At 48.1% G+C, this 25275-nt stretch overlaps 1 protein-coding gene across 6 annotated transcripts in view; it reads left to right on the top strand.

The window, feature by feature from the left end:
* Positions 1-25275, top strand: part of ADCK5 (aarF domain containing kinase 5) — a 311405-nt gene that overhangs the window by 216743 nt on the left and 69387 nt on the right. For 4 of the 6 annotated variants that reach the window (XM_085604359.1, XM_085604361.1, XM_085604360.1 and 1 more), the window contains 4 exons: positions 2876-3007; positions 4155-4238; positions 23309-23390; positions 24349-24427. In XM_085604359.1, coding sequence (XP_085460485.1) covers positions 2876-3007; positions 4155-4238; positions 23309-23390; positions 24349-24427 — 377 coding nt within the window. The remainder of the gene's footprint in view (positions 1-2875; positions 3008-4154; positions 4239-23308; positions 23391-24348; positions 24428-25275) is intronic. The other 2 variants (XM_085604363.1, XM_085604362.1) reach the window with 1 other exon arrangement.

Genomic DNA, 25275 nt, shown 5'->3' with positions numbered 1-25275 from the left:
CACGCCTGTTAGTGTGCATCTCAGCTGGATCTATGTGGTACGGTCTTTCTAGCATGCATCATCGTGTGGTCCTAGAGTTTACTCCCTGCCTAGGATATCTCCTGCCTGAATCCTAGAGGTACAGCACCTTCACAGCAAACTTTGCTGCTCAGTTCTTAGAGTAGGGTCCTTGAGGTACCACCCCTGTTAGTGTGCATCTCAGCTGGATCTATGTGGTACAGCTGCCTGTTAGCGTGCATGACAGCTGGGTTAGCAAGCTCCACCTTGCATGTTCTAGTATTCTTGGTAGGAGATGCCTTAGCATGCCTAAGCTCCTTCTTAACATTCCATGGGCCTGATTACAATCTTGGCAGATGGCATACTCTGTCCGTAAGCCCAGAAGTTCCATAGGATATAATGGAATTGTAATATGGCAGACATGATATCCATCACTTTTATGAACGAGTATCCATTCTGCCAAGATCGTAATCGGGCCCTAATTCTTGTATAAGGTAGGAAAATATGTGAAAGAGATCCTGGTGATGAGTGAAGTTAAAATATTTGAATGGAAACCTGTCTTAGTCGAGATCCCTTCTGCCTCCTTTGTTTTGGATCGATGTAACAAGTTTCATATACAATGCGGTTTGGGCCCTATATAGCTTTTAATACGTCCGCTAACCAGCTCAACGAAGGAAGGAACAGTCGAGCTTGGAGTCCAGGGCTATCTTCTCTCTCAGGTGATAGGTACCGCATCACTAATACTTTATTAGAAACAGAAGGATGTGTGTAAGAGGCATCCAAACCAAGAAATCCAGAATGTGCTTTAATTTTATTCCTATATTTATTGTGAATGTAGCATAAATTGATTATACTGTTAACTTAATTGCTGTAATCAATTTCTTTAATCTATCAGGTGTCTTACAGATTACAATGTGATTTTAGTAACCAAAATTCCCAATGTGAGCTTCTCAATAGTTAATTCAATAAAATGAGTCAAGTCACAATGGAACCAACACGTTTAGTGACGCCTGCCTCTTTTAAAAGGCCGTAAACACAAGAGAAACCATTCCTTACTATTCATATTTAACATAAAATAAATAGTAATGCATAATAATTTATTGCATTAAGTTTAGAGTTCCTTAAGAAGTTCAAGGCATCAGAATTAATTTTTTGGGAGACTTGACATCCGCAGTCGTCTAAGGATTAATTAATTGTGATGTACTGGCACATTTTTGTTTCATTTGTTAATGTTAAAAGGACATTGAAAATAAGAAGACCTCATAGTAACTGAATTTGCCTCAGATTTGTACCCACTGGTTTAAACGTCAGGCCATATGTACCTAACCTTTTTTGAGGTGTCAAAATTCCTGATTCTCATCAGGACGTTTGTGACAGCAAAAACAGGTTTTTAAAATGTACAAAAGTGACATTGAGATTCGGTAATCTGTTACTGAATCGCAATTTGGGTTTGCGAATTGGTATTTGGAAGGGGCATGTTTAGGGCGTCTCTTCCTAATAACTATTCGCAGTGACATATGAATGTTTTGTGAAAAAAGTACGGTGGCAAAGCATTCATTTTTTACTGACACTGCAGGGGTGGTGGTAACCATTTGCAAATGGTAAGGGTCCCCCAAAGGACCCCTTCCTCCTTAAGAATGTTGAAACTAATCACTTTTAAGAGCAGACAGTAGTCCAAGGGACAACTGCCTACTCTTCAAAAATGAAACTTCAAAGCTTCATTTTTTTCTTTTTTCCTTTAAGAGAAAAGGGCTGTATTTCTTTAAAAAAAAAAAAAAAAAAAAAAAGTTTGGTTTAATAAAAAGCAATCACAGGCATGGTGGTCTGCTGACCCCAGCAGGCTACCATCCCAGTGATGGCTGCGATTCCTAATGGATCGCGAATTGCCACGTACGTCATTAATACTCATGAGGTAGATCAATTGCGACCCTCCTGGGAATCGCTGAATGAAACTCAATTGGTTTCATACATTAGGATCTGCAGTTTCCTCATTGTGATTTAGAATCCCTAAATTTTAAACTTATGCCCTTGGTGTGTTCTGGATGGTAAGTGAAACAAGAGTCTAGTCATAATTAAATGTTATTGACGGAGGAATAATATATGTGACGATGTATAATACTGTGTAACATGGAGTCTAATACATTCGCAGACTTTTCCATGTGTAATTTTTTAATTCTAATGTTCAATTCTAGTGCAGTGTTCAACCAAGTAATTGTTTAAGAAGAAGTATGATCGTGTGCACCAATGTCATTACAAGTTTTTTTTAAAATGACACGTTTTGATACTACATTTATAAATATTTGGGTCCAAGTACTTATAAATGTAATCACTCCATTTGTCGCGCTCAATTTTTGTGGTGAGGCGCATTGGATTGAACACATTTTTGTTACTTATTTTGTCTGGTTATTTTTCTTCCTTTTAATGGTGCATTTTTATGGTAAACACGTTTTGGCCCTTAGTAACTGCTTATTGGAACTTAGCCGATGAGAAAGTATCTGTAGCTTTCTTCTGAAACCGAGTCTAAGGAATGAACAGTGATTTGACTCATTGTTTTTAGGATTAGTTACTTGCATCATTTCTGCTATCATTTTCATTGTGTGTACAGTCCTCTTTTGTGAACATCAAGCCGGTCTTCCTGTAGAGCATTTTGTTTATAGGACAAAGAAAGCATTGAATGGTGCTTTTGTTGTGGCCATGCACCTTCTGGGACCTTCTACACATTGCTAGTCTTGGTTTTGAGGTGAGGGAACTCTTTAGCCTTGGGATTTTGAAGCCACCCAACGACTCTGCTGGTTGGATTGCGTCTTTTTACACAATGTCTTGGTGAACTGGAACTTGGTGACTTGTTGTCTCATGATGTCTCGCTGTCTCTCTGTAGGACCTAAAGGGCACGTTGGCGCAAGAACTGGACTTTGAGAACGAAGGTCGTAACTCCGAGCGGTGTGCCAAGGACCTGAAGTGCTTCCAGTACATCCTTATACCCAAGGTGTATTGGAAGAAAACCAGCAAGGTATGGAGTGGCCAGAACAGTCCACTCAGCAAGCCATGGTACTGAGGGGGACATTCTAGGGCGAGAAGGGCACTTAGCGAGGCCAGTATACAAGTCTGAGGTATAACCGCTCAAAGAAGGGGGCCCTTAGCGATGTCAGGATGAAAATTCGAGAGGGACTCTCCAGTGGTGCACTCAGCGATGTGAGGTCAAGATACTGACGGTGAGGTGGAGACTCTCATAAGAGGAATGCATTTGGGGAGCCCAGGATACTGATGGTGAAGGGAGACTTGCAAAGTCTGGGCGTGTGTTATGATCACTGAGCTGTGGTTGCTTCCTGGTGTAAGAGGATTTACTAGCAGTGAGGCCTGTAAGGAGGGTGGTGTAATCATTGAGGCTAGTGAAGGTGAAGTGAAGTGAAGGGCATGACACACAAGTACAGTTCTGTCAGTGAGTTGAGGCTGCTGGCTGTTGTTGATTAACTGGCTTACATCTAGAAACTAACCAGCACTTGTTATGCCTCGGTTTAGCAGGAGAGGGGCATTCTAAGTCCTATTGCAGAGTATTTTAGTATTTGTGGGTTGAGAAGGCTGAAAGATGCTCTATATTTGGTATTGTAAGTTGAGATTAATGTGCAAGTATAGTGAGTTTTATATTATTGTTTTTAAATTATTAAAAACCAATGGACTGGTGATTAACATTTTTCTGTTTTTTGAGTATTGGCCTATTTACTACCAATTGTGATTTTATATTCTTGTGTTGTACTTTTTATTCTATGGCAGCATAATGGCTTACTGTACTTTACACACATTTCATAGCATCATTGAGTCTCTTGTCTGCTGATTATTCTGTGACACGAAAGACAGATAAAGAAAACTGTAGTGTAAGGTGTTTCAAAATCCACCCTTGCTTTTGACTCTTGTTATTGTCATTCCGCATGCTGGAAAACTGTAGAGCCAGGCTTGATATCTTTTTGTGACATCAGCAAGAAGAGAGTGAATAAAGAGTTCCTACTTCCAAAACAGCTCATCTTGGCTTCGTGAACCAAGTGGGGAGGGTCTTCATCTTCCCATCACGGTCTTAGAACTGTCGCTAAGACACCAAGCACCTTACTACATTAATGAAATACTTGCCCTACTTCAACCTGTCTCCTGTTTACTTCTCACAGAGGGTGCTAACTGCTGACTACTACGAAGGCTGTAAAGCCAACAGCGTGGAAGGAATCCGAGCCCAGGGACTCAGCCTCGGGGATGTAAGTGGACAGTATTCTATTCTTTCTGATCCCTTGTCTGAGCACGGCCCTTTGGCAGACTTGTAGTTTGAGGATCATATTACTGGGACCGTAACCTGTTTTGTAGTACACTGGTACTGGCTGCACCCTCAAATAGTTGAATAACACAGATGTTTATATTGACCCCACCGTGGCATAGAATGTCCTATTACTTATACCGGTAATCTTCATTACTTCGGGTCCCGTAGTCCTCGACACCTTCATTATAAGTGAGATTTACTATCTCACAGACAGAAAAAAAGAACGAAGGAATGCTGGACCTACCCTCCCCCTCCCACTGGGAGTACATAAGGCATACTGGTCCCAGCATTCCTCCTGAAATACCAAGCCACAATGAAGGCCGGCAGACAGGGAGGGAGGGAGGGAGGGAGGGAAGTCATGAAGGTGTCGAGGACTACGGGACCCGGAGTAATGAAGATTACCGGTAAGTAATAGGACATTACCCCAGGTCCCTACATCCTCGACACCTTCATTACAAGTGAGAAATACCAAAGCAGACACCAGCATTCATTCCAGAAAACACAACAAACCGCCAGGACAGCAAAACAAACCCAGAAATTTATTGGAGACAAAAAAGAAAAAAACATCAGGAGCGAACAGTGCTCAACACCCCCAACGCAAGACTCCCATCATCCCCCAACAGATTGAGGAGCCGATAATGCCTGATGAAAGTATTAGAAGAGGCCAAGGTGGCAGCTCTACAAATCTGAGAGAGGAACACCCCGAACCTCCGCCCAAGAGGCAGCCACCCCCCTTGTAGAACGACCCTGAACCCCCAAAGGAGGAGGTGACCCAGACAGAGAGTAGGCCAAGGAAATGACTTGCTTCAGCCAACGCCCGATCGACATAGAAGAAGCCTTACCCCCACGTGAAGCAGCCCGAAAGGAGACAAAAAGGGAGTCCGACTTGCGAAACACCGCCGTGCGATCAAGATAAATGCGCAAAGCCCGGCACACATCCAACAAGGACCACCGGGGACCATCAGGAGAATCCAAAACAGAGCCCAAGGCAGGCAAGAACAACTCCTGGCACCTGTGAAATTGTGAAGAAACCTTCGGCACAAAAGAAGAATCAAGGCGAAGCACCACCCCACCCTCCGTGAAGGACAAGAAAGGTTCACGCGCCATCAAGGCCCCCAACTCCCCGAGACGACGAGCAGAAGTGACGGCCACCAGAAAAACCACTTTGAGAGTAAGAAACTTCAAATCCACCTCAGCCAAGGCGGACCGATCAAAACCTGAAGAACTAAGGGCAAATCCCTCAGGGGAAAGGAAGGGCGAGGCACAGGACGAGAAATAGAAAAACTGCGCAGCAGACGAGAAACCAAGTCCTCAACATCCGAAAGATTCCCCCACAGGGAACGAAACGCCCTAACCGCGGCCCACTGGGCACGTAGAGTGGACACAGCCAAACCCTTCTCGAAACCTTCCCACAAAAACTGAAACACAACCTGCAAGGAACAGTACAAAGGGGATAGGCACAACGCCGAACACCAACGACCGAAATTACCCCAATGCCGATCATAAGCTTTGAGGGTAGAAGGCCGCTGGGAAGGCTGAAGGGCCACCGCTAAATGTTCCGGGAAACCGCGCCGCCTCCAACCCTGCCTCTCAACCTCCACACCGACAGCCTCAACTGTAGAAGAGACAGGGACGGGGAAGACCTCAGCGGAGACGGGGACAGGGGAAGAAATCAGGGACCCTTGACCGCCAAAAGACTGACCGTCGGAAACCAGGACCTCCGAGGCCAAAACTGCAGGACCACCACCACCTCCCGATCCTCCCGACACAAACGGACCAGAAATCGGGGAACCAGAGCCAGAGGAGGAAAGGCAATGAGTAGACTGGATGGCCAAGGAATCGACAGGGCGTCCACCCCCCAGCAACCCTCCTGCAGAAACCGGGAGCAGAAGCGAGGAAGCTGTGCATTGTGCCGGGAGGCAAAGAGGTCCAGAAAGGGAAGCCCAAACCTCCCGCACACAAGCCGAAACGCAACCGGGGTGAGAGACCATTCCAGAGAATCCGGAAAGCAACAACTCAGGACATCCGCCACACAGTTGTCCACTCTCCGAATATGAACTGCTGTCAGAGACAGTAGATGACCCTCTGCCCAACAAAACAGGGGAACAACCACCGCATTCAAAGAGGCCGAACGAACCCCCCCTTGATGATTGAGATAAGCCACCGTCACCATATTGTCGGACCGAACCAACACGTTCCGACCGAGCAACAGACCCCGAAAACCCATCACAGCCCGGGACACAGCCGTCAGCTCTCGCCAGTTGGACTACCGGCGGCTCTCCAGGAGGGACCAACGACCCTGAAGGGATCGGGACCCCAAGGTCGCACCCCACCCCAAGGTGCTGGCATCCGTCATCAAGACTAGAGAAGAGGAAGACTGCAGAGGCAGACCCAGTGACAGATGTCCCCTCACCGACCACCACAGAAGAACCGGGAGGACCACAGGAGACACCGGAATAAGAACTCCCAAATCGCGGGACATGGGATTCCAGAGAGACAGGAGGTACACCCAAAGGGGACGCAGATGAAAACGCGCCCAGGCCACTGTAAAAATAGTCGCCGCCATCAGACCCATAAGACGCAACCAAAGGCGCACCGGAAAGGCACCCCCCACCCTAAAATGCCGAGCAAAGGACACCAACGTCACAACCCGAGGTTCGGGGAGGAACACACGGTTCAGATCCGAATGGAAGCGGGCCCCAATGAAAACCATGTCCTGAGACGGCGTCAGCTGACACTTGGGGAAGTTGATCAGGAAACCATGGGCCCGCAACGCCGAACACACCACCTCCTGGGCCTCCAACAATAGGACCCGAGAGGAAACATGGACCAACCAGTCGTCCAAGTACGGGTACACCATCACCCCACGGAGATGAAGCCACGCGACCAAATGAGCCACCACCTTCGTAAAGAGACTCGGCGCCGACCGAAGGGCAACACCATGAACTGATAATGACGCCCCAGAACACAAAACCGCAGAAACCTGCGGGACCGCGGATGGATCGGAGCATGGTAATAGGCATCTTGAAGATCCAGGGTACACATGAAGTGACCCGGAAGCACCAAAGGAATCACCCTTTGCAAAGTCTCCATGCGAAAAAAGGAACCCTGGTCACCCACTTGTTCATCACCCTTAGGTTAAAAACCAAGCGGGAACCCCCCGTATTTTTGGGAACCAGAAAGATCAGGGAATGAAAGCCCTCCCCCATCTCCAAAGTAGGAACCTCCTGAACGGCACCCTCCGGAAGAAGATACACAATCCCCTGAGAGAGATGAGCCCGCTTCAAACGGCATGAAGGCCGTTTGAAGTCGGCTGAACCCCGGAATCCGGAGGAGGAACCGAAAACTCCAGAGTATAACCCAGGCGAATGATCTCCAACACCCAGGCGTCGGAACAAGACTGAACTCAGGCCGCCAGGAAGAAGCGCAGTCTGTGGCATTGTCCATCGATTGATAGAGCGACTTCAGGTCAGACAGCAGAAACTGAGAAACATATGCCCCATAGATGCCATCCCGCAAGGCCAGGTGGGAACCAGAATAAACCTTCCTGAGCGCAACATCCGCCTTCTTCTCAACAGGATCCTTCAGCACGGCGTCCTCAGCCAGGGAAGTGCGCCCCACCGAACTAGCCACAAAGGAGTCAATAGGGATAGAATCTGGAAGGTCTGAAGCCATATCCTGCAGAGGATAAAGCCGAGCCATGAAACGCGGAATCAAAACGCGATCAGCCCACTCACGCTTCAGAACATCTTTAATGAAGGGATGGACAGGAATATCAACCGTGGCAGCACTCAAACTGACGCAACAAAGGCCCCCTAGAGGTACTCGGAGCGTCCTCTTCAGGGAACCCCATGTTCTCCTTAACATGCTTCAGAATACTCGGCAGAGCATCCTTGTCCACATATTTGCCCTTCAAATCACCGTCCCCCAACCAAGCAGACTCATCGCCAGAAGAGTCTGAAGAAACCGGAGCAGGGCACCTGCGACGGGTCCCAACATCACCCATCTCAGTCAAAGTCTCACGTATCAAGCGCTTAATACGTGCATTCTCCACCACCATCACGGCATCGAAACCTGGCAGGGGAAGGAGACCTGGAAGCAGCAGACGAAGAAGAAGAGGAAGACCTCTCTCGATGATGCCTCTTCTTCGAACGTTTCCCCATGGCAGCAGAATACAATAAGCACTGCCAAAAACAAAGAAAGTCCACAGCACAAAACCGCTATGCGGTACTCACCCCACCGGCCCGTTTATAACGAGCAGCCCACAGCCGGGAACATCGAGGCGCCTGACTTCCGTCCTGCCGTCAAAACCGGAAGTCAGGCAGTCCGAAAACCGGAAGGGAAAGAAAGCTGCAGCCAATCCGCGAGCAGCAAACCGGCCGTGCCCCTTAGCAAGCCCGGCAGGCCAGGAGGGGCGGCCATCGGGCCAGAGGAAAGCCAACGCGGTACCACCACCACCACCACCACCACCACCACCACCACCACCACCGCTGTGCGGCAGAAACAACGAAGGAGAAGCCCGCGCCACTCCCCCCAAGCCCGGCAGGGAGGGAGAGGCCTCTGATGAAGGACCGACCAGCAGCCTCCGCGTAAGTAATCGGCAAAAGGTAGGAGCGCCCCCGCTCCTGCCTCGTCCAAACCACTGTCAGCAAGACAGAAAAAAAAGAACAGGATGAATGTTGGTGCCTAGTACGCCTTATGTACTCCCAGTGGGAGGGGGAGGGTAGGTCCAGCATTCCTTTGTTCTTTTTTGCTGTCTGTGAGATAGTAAATCTCACTTGTAATGAAGGTGTCGAGGACCTAGGGACCAGGGGGTAATGGCAACAGGTTCGCATTGCAAAACGGTTCTAGATTCACATGTTGTCCATGATTCCCACTATTTGGCGGTGGAATAAGAACAGTGTCTTTTTTTCAAAATCTTTAGATTGTGCATTTGAGCCGTAGGAATTAATGTAGTTCTGCTTTTTAAATTAGTTTCAAGCCCACAATTTCCCACACTTTAGAAACCATCTTCAAATATTGAAAACTCTGAGTGAAAAATGCAGTTTTTTTTTTTTGCAAGGCAGTTGAGTTCATGGCTAGGTTGCAGCTAATTTCCTGAATCTGGCCAGAGTGACCCAGTTGTGTAAAGTGGAACAATCAAAATAGTGAGGACGTATAGTCTGCCAGGAGTCCTAAAAAATATGATTTTGGACAATGAAGAGATGATACCCAGGATCTCACACTGGATTCACATAGTGAAGTACCCGGGTAATTCTAACTCCGCAAAGGCTAATTTAGAAGAAACCATGGAGCCACATGGAAGCCATCAGCCTTAAGAAATAAGCAACCTGGGTCCTTTGTGCCTTCAAGAATATCTGCCTTGAGCCTCCGCTGCTTTGGATTAGTTCATAAAACTAGAAACCAAATTTGAGTCAGAAAGACATCAGACACCGCTTTGAAAGGCTGAGGTTGAGTAAAAAAAGAAAAACTACGTTAACTCTGAAAACTCTTCAGTGGCCTATATGGTCCAATGACAAACAAAAGCAAAAAAGGGTGTAGATGCTAGCATGGTTGGAACATGGGAAAGAAAACTAACTAAGCTTTAGTTAAATAATATCAACATACCGAAGGGATGATAAAATGCTATGTTCGAGGCATATGAGCTGCAGATTGTACACTTAGCATAGGTCGCCATCTGGTGTTGGGCCCGGATGTTTGCAGTTTGTTTTTCTTCTTGGACAGTCTTTGGAAGTCACGAGTTTGGTGACTCCTCCTTCGGTCCGTACTGCGCATGGGCTTCGGCTCCATCCTCAGATTGTTTTTTTCCGCCATCGGGCTCGGATGTGATACTTCGTGCTCCGGCTTCGAACTTCTACGGTTCCAGCCTCGACGGAAAATCCTCGATTCTTCGAGTTCCTTCATCATCTTCATCTCTCGAAGCGGCACTTTTCTCCATCCCGTACATCGACACCGGCCTTCGGGCCCTCCGCGACTCCGGTCCCGGCCGATGGAAAGGACTCCGTTCAAAAAGTGCCCAAAATGTGGGTCTAAATTTCCCCACACCGACCTCCATCAGGTGTGTAACCTTTGCCTCTCTCCGGAACACGAGGCTAGAGACTGCCCCGCCTGCAAGTCTTTTCGATCGAAGAAGACCATCCGAGATCGAAGAGCTCGACGCACCATGGCGCACTCATCCTCGGCAGCTCCACCGGACATCTTCGGAGACGACGCCGAAGCTTCGGGGCAAACACACACCGAGCAGGAGTAAGACGTCGTCAGCGCTTCCGAGGCCGACGACTCCGACGTGGAGGACGTTACACCAGCGCAGCGGGCCGTGAGTACTATGCCCCCTCCCACCCCCGCGCCGAAAACCAAAGAGACTCAGGTTACTCCCTCGCCTGCCGGCCTGGGCAAAACCAAAACCAAAACTTCGAACACCCCACCTTCGGGCCCGGTGTCGAAGCACCCAAAGTCTCATGGCAGCTCGGGATCGAGCCAGCCGACACCCGGTGCCGAAAAACAGCATCCGGCACCGAAGACTGCAAAATCCAGCTCGACTCCGAAACCACCGGTGCCGAAGCCTGGACACTCGGTGCCGACCAAACACAAACACAAATCTGTCGGCACCGATGCTCCGGCGCCGAAACATCATTCGACGCCGAAACACCCGGAGACCTCAAAAAAGCATGGCGCACACAGACCATCGAAACCCCCGGTTCCGAAATCACCGGTGCCGACAGACGACTCGACACCGTTGGCTCTGTTTACACCAGACCCTTTACAAAAGACTTTGTCCAAAGATCCAAAGACTGGGCTTTTGACTTTAACTACCAAGAAAAGACGCCTTGATGCTCCGGCTCCTCCTCCTCCACCCAAAAGGAAGGACTCTGCTACTTCTCCTCTCAGAGTGCCCTCCCCACCACCGCCTCCCCTACCCACTCCACCTCCTCCACCACCTCCACCTCACAGGTCTCCGCCACCTTTACCTCACTACGATCCGGCCCCATCCCCATATCCGGATGATGGGGATCCGGACAATTACCCGGCGGACGCCCCAATGGATCCCACTCCACCAGGGACCCCAGATCCATGGGAGGATTACAATAACCCTGATATACCCAATGTACCTCAGGACGACCTATACCCATCAAGGCCGTCTCCTCCAGAGGACTCCTTAGGGTTTCATCATTTAGTGCAGAGAGCAGCACACTACCATGGGGTGGACATGCACAGTGAACCAGTAGAAGAAGACTTCCTACTGGATACATTTGATATACAAGACAAATCCACTTCCATTTTACCCATGCTTAAGGGTGTCACCAAGCACGCTACAGAGGTGTTCAAAGACCCTGTCAGAGCCAGAGTACTGAACCCTAGAATAGAGAAGAAGTACAAGGCGGCACCCACAGACCCTGCTTACATCAAGGGCCCTGCTCCCCTAGATTCCCTAGTTGTCTCCACAGCTAGAAAGCGGGCTAACTCCCAATCCTCAGGAGATGCCCCACCGCCAGACAAAGAATCTAAACTTCTGGACGCGTCTGGTAAACGCACCGCCTCCCAAGCTGCAAACATGTGGCGCATTGCAAACACACAAGCACTGCTTGCGCGATATGATAGAGCACACTATGACGAACTAGAGGCTCTTATGCAGCACCTTCCAGAAAAATACAAGCACAAGGCTCATGACCTCATACAGGAGGGTAAACTAATCACAAACACCTCCATTAAGTGTGCCCTCGATGCAGCCGACACTGCTTCTAGGGCCATAAATACCAGTGTCCTGCTTCGTCGCCACGCCTGGCTCAGGATCTCAGGGTTCAAACCTGAAGTCCAGGCATCCATACTCAATCACCCCTTTGACCAGGAAACACTCTTTGGGCCAAAGGTAGACGAAGCGCTCGAAAAGATGAAGAAAGACACAGACACAGCAAAGTCTATGGGGGCACTCCAAACACAAGCCTCCAAACGTTCCTTTCGACGCTCGTCCTTTCGTGGCACAGGTAGAGGCTCCTCCACCGATAACGCCTCTACCTCCTACAAGTCCCCTCCTCAAAATACCTTTTCAAAGGGCAATCAGAGAGGTGGTTACAGGGGTAACAACAATAAGGGCAGGGGCAAAACCAACAACACCCGTTCTGCCACCCCCCCCGCACAATGACTCCCCTCCGCTCCCCCCAGACCATTCCACTCCGGTCGGGGGCAGACTACAAAACTTTATCCACGTATGGGAGTCCATAACATCGGACAAATGGGTGACCCAAATTATTCGGTCAGGGTACTGTCTAGAGCTAACATCTACCCCACCCAATATCCCACCAAGGCACCGTCCAATGTCTCAAGAACATTCCACACTGCTCAAACAAGAGGTACTTTCACTCCTGCAAAAACATGCTATAGAGCAGGTCCCCGTCAACCAACGAAATCTAGGGGTCTACTCTCTATATTTCTTAATACCAAAGAGAGACGAGACCCTCAGACCCATTCTGGACCTCCGGCCCCTAAATGCCTACATACACTCAGACCATTTTCATATGGTCACTCTACAACAAGTCCTCCCACTCCTCTGCCAGGGAGACTTTCTCACAACCTTGGATCTGAAAGACGCATACTTTCACATTCCAATACACCCCTCTCACAGGAAATACCTCAGGTTCGTGGTGGACGGGCAACATTACCAATTCACGGTTCTCCCCTTCGGGGTCACCACCGCACCACGGGTGTTTACCAAATGCCTAGCAGTAGTAGCAGCACACCTCAGACGTCAACATATTCACGTCTTCCCTTACCTAGACGACTGGCTGATAAAAGCCGCGTCCTACGACCAATGTGTGCAGCATACAAACAGCACCATCCAACTGCTCCACCAGCTAGGCTTCACGGTGAACTACCAAAAGTCCCACCTCATACCATCTCACACAAAGCAATACCTCGGGGCTACTATAGACACCTCCAAGGGTATTGCCTATCCAAACTCAGCCAGAATCACAAGCATTCAAGCCTTACGCAAAACATTCCTTCCTCAGCACTCTCTTCCAGCAAGAGTGTTTATGAAGCTCATAGGAATGATGGCGTCTTGCATTTTCATAGTGCCCCATGCAAGACTCCACATGCGTCCACTTCAAGAGTGCCTAGCACAACAGTGGAACCAGGCCCAGGGTCAGCTGACGGATCTGGTGTTGGTGGACGGCCGCACACATCACTCTCTGCAGTGGTGGAACACCACAAACCTTTCCAAAGGGCGGCCGTTCCTGGACCCGGTTCCTCAAGTGACTCTAACAGCGGACGCATCGCTCTCCGGCTGGGGAGCGCACCTTCTACACCTCACCATGCAAGGTCTATGGATGCCACAGCAAAAATCGCTCCACATCAACCATCTGGAGCTCTTGGCGATCTTTCTAGCCCTAAAATCTTTCCAAAAACAGATTTCGGGCAAAGCAGTCCTCATTCGCACAGACAATATGACTGCAATGTATTATATCCAAAAACAGGGGGGGACACACTCTCCCCAGCTCTCCCGCTTAGCCCAGAGCATATGGAGATGGGCAATTCCTCAAAACATCTTTCTCCTGGCACAGCACGTTCCAGGCGTACAAAACACCATGGCAGATCTGCTCAGCAGACAAACGCAACAAATACACGAATGGGAACTGCATCCACAAGTTCTTCACCCATTCTTCCAACAGTGGGGGCATCCTCAGATAGACCTCTTCGCCACCCACGAAAACAAAAAATGCCCAAGCTTTGCCGCCAGATACCCACACCCATTGTCCAAGGGCAATGCGATATGGATGAACTGGTCAGGCAGATTTGCATACGCCTTTCCACCTCTCCCACTAATTCCATTAGTGGTCAGGAAGCTACAACAGCACTCCCTCACACTCATTCTGGTAGCTCCGACGTGGGCCAGGCAGCCGTGGTACACCACGCTACTACAACTGTCAGTGGTACCACATCAAAAACTGCATCTATCCCCATGCCTCCTAACCCAGAACCATGGAGAAATCAGGCACCCGGACCCAGCTCAGCTCAACCTGGCGATCTTGCTCCTGAAATCCTAGAATTCGGATACCTTAACCTTCCCCCTGATTGTATGAACATCATCATGGAAGCCAGACGTCCTACCACTAGAGCATGCTATGCCGCAAAGTGGAAAAGATTTGTAATTTACTGCCGTAACAATACAATCAACCCTCTAGATGCATCCATACAGCACATCATATGCTATCTGCTCCATCTTCACAGGTGTAACCTGGCATATTCATCCATACGCCTACACCTAGCAGCGATCGCTGCTTATCTACAAAACAGGCAGCATTTATCACTCTTGCCCGCTATTAAAGCCTTCATGGAAGGCCTTAAACGAGTAATTCCTCCCAGGGCACCACCTTCCCCTGTATGGAATCTAAATTTAGTTCTTACACGACTAATGGGTCCGCCCTTCGAACCAATGCATAAATGCGAGCTACAGTTTCTCACCTGGAAAACAGCTTTCCTCGTAGCTATCACTTCCCTTAGAAGGGTTGGTGAAATACAAGCGTTCACCATACAGGAACCCTACATACAAATGCATCACAGCAAGGTCATACTTCGCACAAATCCGAAGTTTCTGCCCAAAGTCATTTCCCCCTTCCACCTCAATCAATCAGTGGAATTACCTGTCTTCTTCTCGCAACCCCAATCTGTTGCAGAAAGGGCCTTACACACACTTGATGTTAAGAGGGCTTTACTGTACTACATACAAAGAACGCAACCCTTCAGGAAGACTAAACAATTGTTCGTTTCCTTCTCTCCACCACATAAAGGCAACCCCATTTCAAAATCAGGGATAGCTAGGTGGATTGTAAAATGCATACAAATTTGCTATCAAAAGGCAAAGAGAACATTATCTGTTCCCCCTAAAGCCCACTCTACAAGAAAGTTAGGGGCTTCTATGGCTTTTCTAGGGAATATACCCTTAGATGACATCTGCAAGGCAGCCACATGGTCTACACCGTACACCTTCACAAAACACTACTGTGTAGATGTGCATTCCAAGCAGCAAGCTAGGGTGGGCCAGGCTGTACTAAAGACACTTTTTCAAACAGCTGCAACGGATACCGGTGGTCGCCGCTAAGGTTGGGTACTGCTATATAATCTATGCTAAGTGTACAATCTGCAGCTCATATGCCTCGAACGGAATATGCTACTTACCAGTATGCATCTGTTCTTGGCATGTAGAGCTGCAGAGTTGTACACGCCCACCCGCCTCCCCGGCTACCTGTATCCGTTCCAGTACATCTTATTTAGATACAACACATGGGTTTCTCACTGTTATTACTACGCTCCATCATTTCCCTGTTGGCGAAAAACAATCTGAGGATGGAGCCGAAGCCCATGCGCAGTACGGACCGAAGGAGGAGTCACCAAACTCGTGACTTCCAAAGACTGTCCAAGAAGAAAAACAAACTGCAAACATCCGGGCCCAACACCAGATGGCGACCTATGCTAAGTGTACAACTCTGCAGCTCTACATGCCAAGAACAGATGCATACTGGTAAGTAGCATATTCCTTCCCAGAACTTGACTTTAGAGCAATAGTTGGTGCCTTGATCCCCCTACCTCTATATGAAGCCTACTGTTCTGCTTTGCAGGGTCCCTGATATCACACTGGCTCAAATGAAAAGGCATCCTAAATGCAGCAGCATGTCTCATCAGAGGCCTAAAGAATTTGGAGCGTTTTACTCAAACCCACTGGAACTGCACCGGCGCTACCTCCAAGCTCGCACCATCTTCAAGATAAGCTGCACCACAAGTAAATCCGCCATAACGTGCACCCCTCCCTACCTGGCAGATAAATATCTGTCTCCGCTGGAGAGCACCACGCCAGAAGCCAGGGCATCACCAGATTGTGAGAAAAAAACTAGAAGACCACCTTTCTCTATCTGTGTTACAGGATCTAGAGCGACCCCCCTCGCCATCAGCATTGGTTTGTAGTTTGGCATTTGTATAGTGTTTCCCATTTCTTGCCGAGGCTCTGAAGCACTCTCCAACTGGTCGAGTATGTGGTTACCCATTATTCCACTGCAAGGATAAGGGAAATGTATTAGATGTTGTGTTATCTGTTAGTGTGTTGAGTTTGGTGTTCTCCAGACGAGGCCCGGAGCATGTAGAAGTGGCTTAAGCATGAAGAGGAAAGGGGGGCAAATGTGAGGGAAAGCTTCACATGGAGCAGTTGGAAACCAGTATAACTTGGTTCAAATTTTGGAAGCATCCATATCTTTAGTATTGCTCTGTGTTCAAGATGCTTTTTGAATACGTGTTCTCTTAGGGCGTGAGTTCCAAAGCCTGCATATCTGGAACAGCGAAAGAGAGAAAGAGCTCCCTACTTCTGGGGGTTTTGGCCAGAGTCCAACAGGACATGACTAGGGCCTGAACTCATGAAGACATGGTTAATCCCCAGTAAAACACGAATATAAGTTTACCTTAGAACAATAGAAGCCCGCAAGTCCAATCATCAGTGATCTATGTAGTGCCTACCACAGTGTTGCCTAGTATAACCTCCAGTGTGGTTTGGCTGTAGGAGCCATGTGATTAGCTGGAGAAGATTGGGTAAGAGAGGCTGAGTCATAGGCCAGAGCTTCTGACCATGATCCCTTTCCAGGCTCTAATGATTCAAACAGGGAAAGTGCTACCCTTAGAGAACCTTAACCTTACGCCCTTCACCTGAACGTGCAAGGAGGATTGGAGAAAATAGGGAAGTGGTGGCCATTTCTGAGTTCTGGAGGCGACAACATACATCAAATGTCGGGGCTTTCAGCAAGTAATGAGTTGTAATGGCTGGAAGCGGTTAGGGCCGGCTTTCCACCAATACATGGATGATGGGGAGGGAAACAGTATGTAATGTGCCCCTATTCTCTTTACACACAAGAGACACAGGGAGAAATGCCTCATCAAATGGATGCTCATTGTGCCCCTCAATCCCCAGTCCGGTAGTAATTAAAAATACCACCCATTCCTGATGGTGAAACCCCTGCAAAAATGAAGCTTCAAAATGCTGATAACAAGAAGATTTACATTTCCAGTAAAATGATGTGCATGGACTTCCCCTGGTTCATTTACTTGCAGTTGATGGATATCATTTGTTGAGTACCTCTGTTCCAATCGCTTGTAGAACTCTGCGGTCACTGTGGACTGTGAGTGCCTGATAACTGTGCTGGAGGGCTGCAAATCAGAATTATCCGAACCCACCTACGATTCAGAAAGGATCCAATAAATCACCTCTTCAGAAAACAGTACCTGTGCATATGATGGCTTTCATCATCCTCGATAACCTCCCTCATTTACAATTGTAAATTAGAAGTTCGGACTTCTGCCTTCGGTACATAGCTTATTGCCCTGTAGCTGCATTTGCGCTCTACAAATACCTGTGCAATCAATCAATCGGTACTTGTATAACGCAGTTAATCTCCCGTGAGGGTATCCAGGCACTGGATTGGCTCAGTCAAAAAACCTGGTTTTGAGTCTCCTCCTGAAGTCCGCTGGAGGTGGAGGGGGAGGCCGTTCCAGGACTTGGCGGCGAGGTGGGAGAAGAAACGGCCTCCTCTGTGGCTTCAGTGGATGCACTGTGTCTGTGAGGTTGGCAGATCAAAGGTTTCTGGATGGTTGGTGGAAATTCAGTTCATGGTTGATGTATGCTGGCCCTAGGTCGTGGAGGGCTTTGAAGGCGTGAGTCAGTATCTTGAATTGGCATCTTTTCTGGACAGGGAGGCAGTGGAGCTTCATGAGATATAGGAAGATGTTGGTCCGTTTGGGCAGGTTGAGGATGAGTCTTGCTGCTGAGTTCTGTATCGTCTGTAGTCTCTTCATGAGTTTGATGGTGGTTCCTGCGTGCAGTGCGTTGCTGTAGTCCAGGAGGTTGGTGACAAGGGCTTAAGTGACTGTTTTCCTCGTGCTGATAGGGAGCCATTTGAGGATTCTTCGGAGCATGTAGTGTGTGTTGGAGCAGGCAGAGGAGACTGCGTTGATCGGCTGCTTCATGGTGAGCTTGCTATCCAGGATGATGCAGCGATTGTGGGCATGGTCTGTCGATGTGGGCATGGGTCTGAGTTTGGTGGGCCACCACGTGTCAGTCTAAGGGGAAGTGTTGTTGCCAAAGATCAGAACTTTTGTCTTGTCAGTGTTGAGCTTTCGTCAGTTGGTCTTCATATCAGTTGGTGACGTTCTTCATGCAATTGTGAAAATTGGTCTTTGTGGTGTCAGGATCTGCAGAGAGCTAGAAGATGATCGATGTGTCGTCGGCGTAGGATATAATGTTGAGGCTGTGGGTTCTGAGGATGTCTGCTAGGGGTGTCTTGGAGGTGTTGAAAAGGGTGGGGCGAGGGATGAGCCTTGAGGGACGCCACAAATGGTGCTCTAGAGTTCAGAGGCAAAGGGTGGTAGGCAGGTTCTGTGTGTTCGTCCTGCGAGGAATTATGTGATCCATCTGAGGGCGTTTCTCCGGATTCTGATGTGGTGCAGTCTCTAGATGAGTTTGTGGTGAGTAACTGTGTCGAACTCTGCAGAGCAGTCAAGAAGGATCAGGGATGCTGACTCTCCTCTGTCGTGAAGGATGTGGATGTCATCCATGGGGGCGATCAGTGCAGTCTTGGTGCTTTGCTTGGCTTGAAAACCGGATTGGGAGGTGTTGAGCCAATTGTTTTTGTCTAGAGGTTCGGGCAGCTGCTGGTTGATGGCCTACTCAAGGACTTTGGTGAGAAACGGTAGCAGTGAGATGGAGGGGGGGTCTGTAGTTCTGTAGATCGCTGTGGTATGCGGAGGGGTTTCTGGAAATCAAAGTGTTTACAGGCATCGGGGAAAGTGGCTGTGGCGATGGATGTGTTGGGGATGGTGGTGAGTTGGCTGCTGATGTTTTTGCCTCCGAAGTTGAAAAGTGGTGGGGGCAAGGGTCAGAGGGTGCCCCCGAGTGGTTGGAGTTCATGATGGCTGCTGTGTTCTCAGCAGTGAGCTATTGGCAGGTGGTGAGTGACTGAGCATGGGCGGCTTGCACTGGGGCGAGGAGGATATGACGGTCTGTGGGTTGTGTCTTAAAGTTCTTGTATATGGTAGATATCTTGTTGAGAAAGTGGTCTGCTAGAGAGTCAGAGTTCCTGCGAGGGAGGGTTGGTGGTCGTAGGGCAGGAGCTCTCTGACGGTGCTGAAGAGTTCCTTGGATATCCATTCATATATACAAACATATGATAGGTCAAAGGGCTATAGAGGTGAGCATTGCTCCACAGATGTTGTACCATATGTACTTTTAACACAGCAATTGTAAGAGGAAGAAACATCATCTAATTCAGATTAAGTGAGGAGAATGAGTGAGTACAGAAGGAATATCAGGATGACTAACCACAGGAGGACTTTAACCCCTCTTTTGTTAGGAGGTCACCAGCAGTTGAGGCTGGTACAGTTGAATACAAAGAATAGCCCATTTCTCTAGGCTGCTGATGGAGGAAGGATTCTTGGTTGAAACAGTGGTTCCTCTGTGGGAAGAAAAACACTTTCTGCTGATAATATAGTATTTCTACAGCACATATTGTACAACCGGTGATGTCAAGAACTGAGCACAAATACAAACTAACAGATTTCTACATACATTACAGTGCAATCCCAACCGTGGCGATTGCAATAAGTGGAAGGAAGAGGTGAATCCAGAACAAGTGTGACTACAGGACCATCACCTGTTAGGGAAAGTATAAAGATAGACGCAGAGCGGTGAAGGTTAGGGTGCTGGCAGCCATTGCATACTATATTGCCAATTGAGCAGCTCTCAGTAGGATGATGTTTGCAATGTTTGCTTGAAGAGCACAAGAAGAGAGAAGCCGCTATTGTACAGGAAGGGAGCATAGTGGCCAACATCTGCTTCAAAGCATCTCAGAGCCTTAGACACAGGAAGTACGTAAATGACCACATATGATCTCTCCCTTGGAAGACCATAGAGATACAGATGTGTGTGAGGTGCAGGGTATTCTCCCCGCAAATCACAACCATCTGCGTGGGATCGGAAACCTAGATTACTCATCGGGTGAATACATGTACAGGTAGAATTTGCAACATTTGTCACACACAGGGCATTCGTAATTGCATTTAGTGGCACTAGAAGGAAGTGGTTCCAACATGAGATAAATTCGTTTTATGAGTTAAGGAGTAACTACAAAAATATGTAGATCAAGGGTCCATTGGTATTTGATCATTTATATACATTCAGATCATTATTTTCAGCATCCAGAGAAGAAAACCAGGGCTTTGACAATAAGGTTTGCATTACAAATCCTTTTCGTTAAACTCAGCCAGTAATATAGGTGCTACGGTAGTGGTGACGTAGTGTTCTAGTGGTGAATAAATGTGGTGAACAAGTTGTGATCAGCGTGTCTCATTTCTAATTACATTGCTGTAAAGTGTAAGCAAACTTCAGGCACTAACAATTCAAGAGTCGAACACAATAATCGAGCGTAGATTTTACTCTTAAACAGATTTCTATGTCATTTTTTGATTGGTATTTTAATCTTACTGAATATAGTCTCTTTTGTACTGGCGAAATAAAGTGATTATGATGGATTGATTGGTTGAATGTAGATTAGCAGAATCCAAATACCTACAATTGAATATGTGTATTCTTTACATCTGTATTGTTAAGAGTGAGTAGCATAACCTAGTGTAGTAGCTTTTAGGTATCAAGTAACTTTTTATGTTTGGCTTTCTTGGGGTCAGGCTATATATTCGATGACAGTCATGGTTATTTACACGGTTGCCATCAGCATGGCGCTCAGACTCCTGGTTCAGCGGCACGCTTCACCATGTCATGGTGTACAAGCCTAGGACTTTCTCAAAGCTGTGGCTAAATTATAGTGATGAAAACTAAATGAGGTTTGATTTACCATATGACACAATTAGAGTACATTATCTCCATGGTGAATCAAAGTGGGGCGGCAAATGTGTCGGCAGCAAATAATTGTTCAGATGTGTAAGGCAAAGGAGGGGCTGGTGGCCAGAAGGTGCTCATGTTGTGTGGTCAAACAAAGAATAATATATAGGGCGGTCACCTAAACTCTGCCTAAAGCTACATGATTGGAATTTAAATCCAAAGTAGTTGAATGGCTCACAAAAGAGGAATTGAAATATACAGCTGTACAGCGTGGGCTTTCCACCCCCAGTAAGACCAGTAATCTCGGGAAAGTATGTGTTGTCCTCCAGGCTAGGTGAATGTATAGGTGTTCACCCACAAAACTTAATTAAGGACTTGCCAAGCTACATTTGTGACATTTTACTAACCCTACAGGGCATTCTATGGCAAATGTGGCAGTGGTGAGCCTCTGTATTTACTTTAGAGGACGAGCGTGTTTCTGTATGCGGAGTAAAAATCCAGACTGAAGCTTTAAATCAAACCAGTGAAATAGCAATTGAAACCTACCTGCTTTCCACACACTAGATAATCGGGGGGAAACCGAGCAGGACTCTTGATGTAAGGAGTGCACGACGATCCTCGGAAGTGACTGCTTCTGCAGACAATAAGCGTACTGTTGCTTCTTATCATGTCTCTTCCTTTGACGTCACTACCTGTGATGTCATTTTTTGTGATGTCACATCTTGGTATTTTTCTTCATTTGACATCACTCCCTAGAAGAGGTACAAGTTTGCTTCTAAAGCCCTCTCTTCAGTCCTCCACCACATTTATAACTTACCACCCAGGATGATATTGTCCCTGTGATTTTCTTCTCTGCATTGTCTCCGTGTGTTCTCCCCACTGTGGTTTTCACCCCTATAATATTTCTTAACCCATTAAATATCTCTTCTGTTGCTCGCACCTCTTTTAGAATTGCCTCCTCTCTTGCTTTGTGTGGTTTTCCTTCTTTGGAATGTCTCCTCCTTCGTTTTCCCTGTAGTTTCCTCCTTTGGAATGTCTCCTCCCTTGTTCTCCGTGTGGTTTCCTCCTTTGGAATGTCTTCCTTATTCTCTGTGGTTTCCTCCTTTGGAATGTCTTCATTCTTCTCTGTGTGGTTTCCTACTCTGGAATATTTCTTCTTTGGAATGTCCTCTCTGGCTCTCCTTGTGGTTTCTTCATTTGGCTCTCCTTGTGGTTTCCTCCTTTGTAATGTCCTCTTTGGCTCTCCTTTTGGTTTCCTCCTTTGGGGTGTCTTTTTTGGCTCTCCTTGTGGTTTACTCCTTTGGAATGTCCTCTCTGGCTCTCCTTGTGGTTTCTTCCTTTGGCTCTCCTTGTGGATTCCTCCTTTGAAATGTCCTCTCTGGCTCCTCTTGTGGTTTCCTCCTTTGGAATGTCCTCTCTGGCTCTCCTTGTGGTTTACTCATTTGGAATGTCCTCTCTGGCTCTCCTTGTGGTTTCCTCCTTTGGAATGTCCTCTCTGGCTCTCCTTGTGGTTTCCTCCTTTGGAATGTCCTCTCTGGCTCCTCTTGTGGTTTCCTCCTTTGGAATGTCCTCTCTGGCTCTCCTTGTGGTTTCCTCCTTTGGAATGTCCTCTCTGGCTCCTCTTGTGGTTTCCTCCTTTGGAATGTCCTCTCTGGCTCTCCTTGTGGTTTCCTCCTTTGGAATGTCCTCTCTGGCTCTCCTTGTGGTTTCCTCCTTTGGAATGTCCTCTCTGGCTCTCCTGGTGGTTTCCTCTTTTGGAATGTCCTCTCTGGCTCTCCTGGTGGTTTCCTCCTTTGGAATGTCCTCTCTGGCTCCTCTTGTGGTTTCCACCTCTGGAATGTCCTCTCTGGCTCTCCTTGTGGTTTCCTCCTTTGGAATGTCCTCTCTGGCTCTCCTTGTGGTTTCCACCTCTGGAATGTCCTCTCTGGCTCTCCTGGTGGTTTCCTCCTTTGGAATGTCCTCTCTGGCTCTCCTGGTGGTTTCCACCTTTGGAATGTCCTCTCTGGCTCTCCTTCTGGTTTCCACCTCTGGAATGTCTCCTCTTTTGCTCTCTGCATGGTTTTGCCCTCTGATGTGTCTCTTCTTTTGCGGTTTCTTGTATCAGACGTCTCTTACTCTCTGCTGGAAGTATGTCTCTTCTCTTGCAGACGGCGGAGAAGCTGATCAGAGTATTTGCTGAGCAGATCTTTTACACAGGCTTCATCCATGCTGACCCGCACCCTGGGAATGGTAAGAGCTCATCTCTGCTGGTAGAGATACCGATAGTCTAGGGAGGTGCGGGGCTGCAGCGCTGTCGTATTGCTGGCTGGTAGCTCAGTGTTAAGTCAACGGAATTGCGCAGCCCGGGTTCCAGTCTGGGGGGCGCGCGTAGCCCGGGTCCGAGGGGTGCGGAGCCCGGGTTCGGGGCGCGCGGAGCCCGGGTTCAGGGCGGTGGGGGGGTGGGGGGCGCGTAGCCCGGGTTCCAGGCTGGGGGGGGGGGGGGGGGTGTGGGGAGTGGGACGCGTGGAACCCGAGTCCCATTCGAGGACACGATTCCAACTGTAACGCGAGCCCAGCATAGCGGGTATGCTCGAGGACAAAGATGTCTCCAGGCCTGGGATGTCATAAGATGCTAGCAGGTCATCCAGTGAATGTGTCTGCACACCAGGTGAATCGGTTTAGGTTTTTAGTGAACTACACCACAAAATATATTACCATTCTGATCCTTGCTGTGGTTTTCAAACACTTACCTATACAATCTGGTTTTACTCAGTCTAGTACCCTCAAGCAATAATAAACTGGGAATTCAGCCCCTGCCCGAGTATTTTTCCTTGGCCATGGGAACAGAATGTGCACATTCGAAGGAGGAGTCCTCGCCACCGACGTGGGGAGATTTCCTATATTCTGCCTTGGCCTCCCAATCGAATGGAAAATGAAGGATGTGGCTACATGCAAAAGCTTTTAAACTAAAGTTTCCCTTTACATGGAAAATGGTTTGTAAGTCATTGAAACCTTGGCAGGGAGCTGCCCATCAATAGAAATCTAGAGGCCTGGCTGTGAAAGGGGAGTTTGCCGCATGGTGTTTGTTTCATGGCTGGGGTTTACAAGGCGCTGGTGGCTAGTGCTGGTGATGTCCCTTTAGTTTGGTAACTGTACGGTCTGTAGCATGCTGTAGGATCGTATTGAGTCTTCCTGCTTTTGTTTCCAGTGCTAGTGAAGAAGGGGCCCGACGGGAAGGCCCAGTTGATCCTGCTGGACCACGGACTCTACGAGTTCCTGAGTGAGAAGTAAGAGCGGCGACCTCGGCTGGATGCTTTCGGGCCCTGCTTCCATGTCTCCAGGAGGGGTTCTGTCTGTAGTGTGAGCTGCTTCAGCCTCACCCCACAGGCATTGTCAACATTCACCTCACCTTCAGGAGGGGCATTGTGTGGGGAGGGGCTGCAAAGCTTCTTAGCATGTAGCGCATAGGAGGCCTTTTTCTCAGTGGGAATAACATTAATTAGCTATTTAACATAATTTGCCGATCAGCTTCATTTGTAGGAAAACCAGAGCACGTTTTGGCACAACGGAGCCTTTCCAAGCCTATTTTTTAAACTAGTGATGTGAGAGTGGAACGTGCCTTCTCCTGTGAGATGATGCACATTACTTAAACTGTTGTGCTTGGAAGTAAAATGTAAATGTTTGATATTTGCTGTGCATTTCTACCATTTTATCTCTGGCTTGCCCAGGTCTTGCAGATCTTACCAAAACTGTTCAGACATTGCCAGGGTCTTAACCATCTGAAAGATCAGGAGGATAAGAGGAACATTTATGCAGAGGCGTAGCTAGAGCTTGTGGCGCCCGGGGCTGTCCCTCAGATTGCCGCCCCTGGAGAGAGGGGGGGGTGCTGGGGAAAAAGGATGGCGAGCACTTGAAAGAGGTCCGAGAGACACATAGTATTGCCGCTAATAGTTACCTCGATCATGCAAATTACATGCACATACATGACGCGGTCCAAGGCTACACAGTTGAATAGACCAGTGACTGGCAGTACAAAAGAGAATACACAGACTGCATGATCCATCTGGGGACTTGTGACATGGGACATGGATGACATGTGACTCCTACACTTTTAGTCCTTTGGCTTATGTAAACA

Source organism: Triturus cristatus, chromosome 5_1 (assembly GCF_964204655.1).
Source record: "Triturus cristatus chromosome 5_1, aTriCri1.1, whole genome shotgun sequence".
Taxonomy (NCBI): Eukaryota; Metazoa; Chordata; class Amphibia; order Caudata; family Salamandridae; genus Triturus; species Triturus cristatus.
The sequence above is the reverse complement of the archived record's forward strand: the minus strand, read 5'-3'. Positions and strand labels throughout refer to the sequence as shown.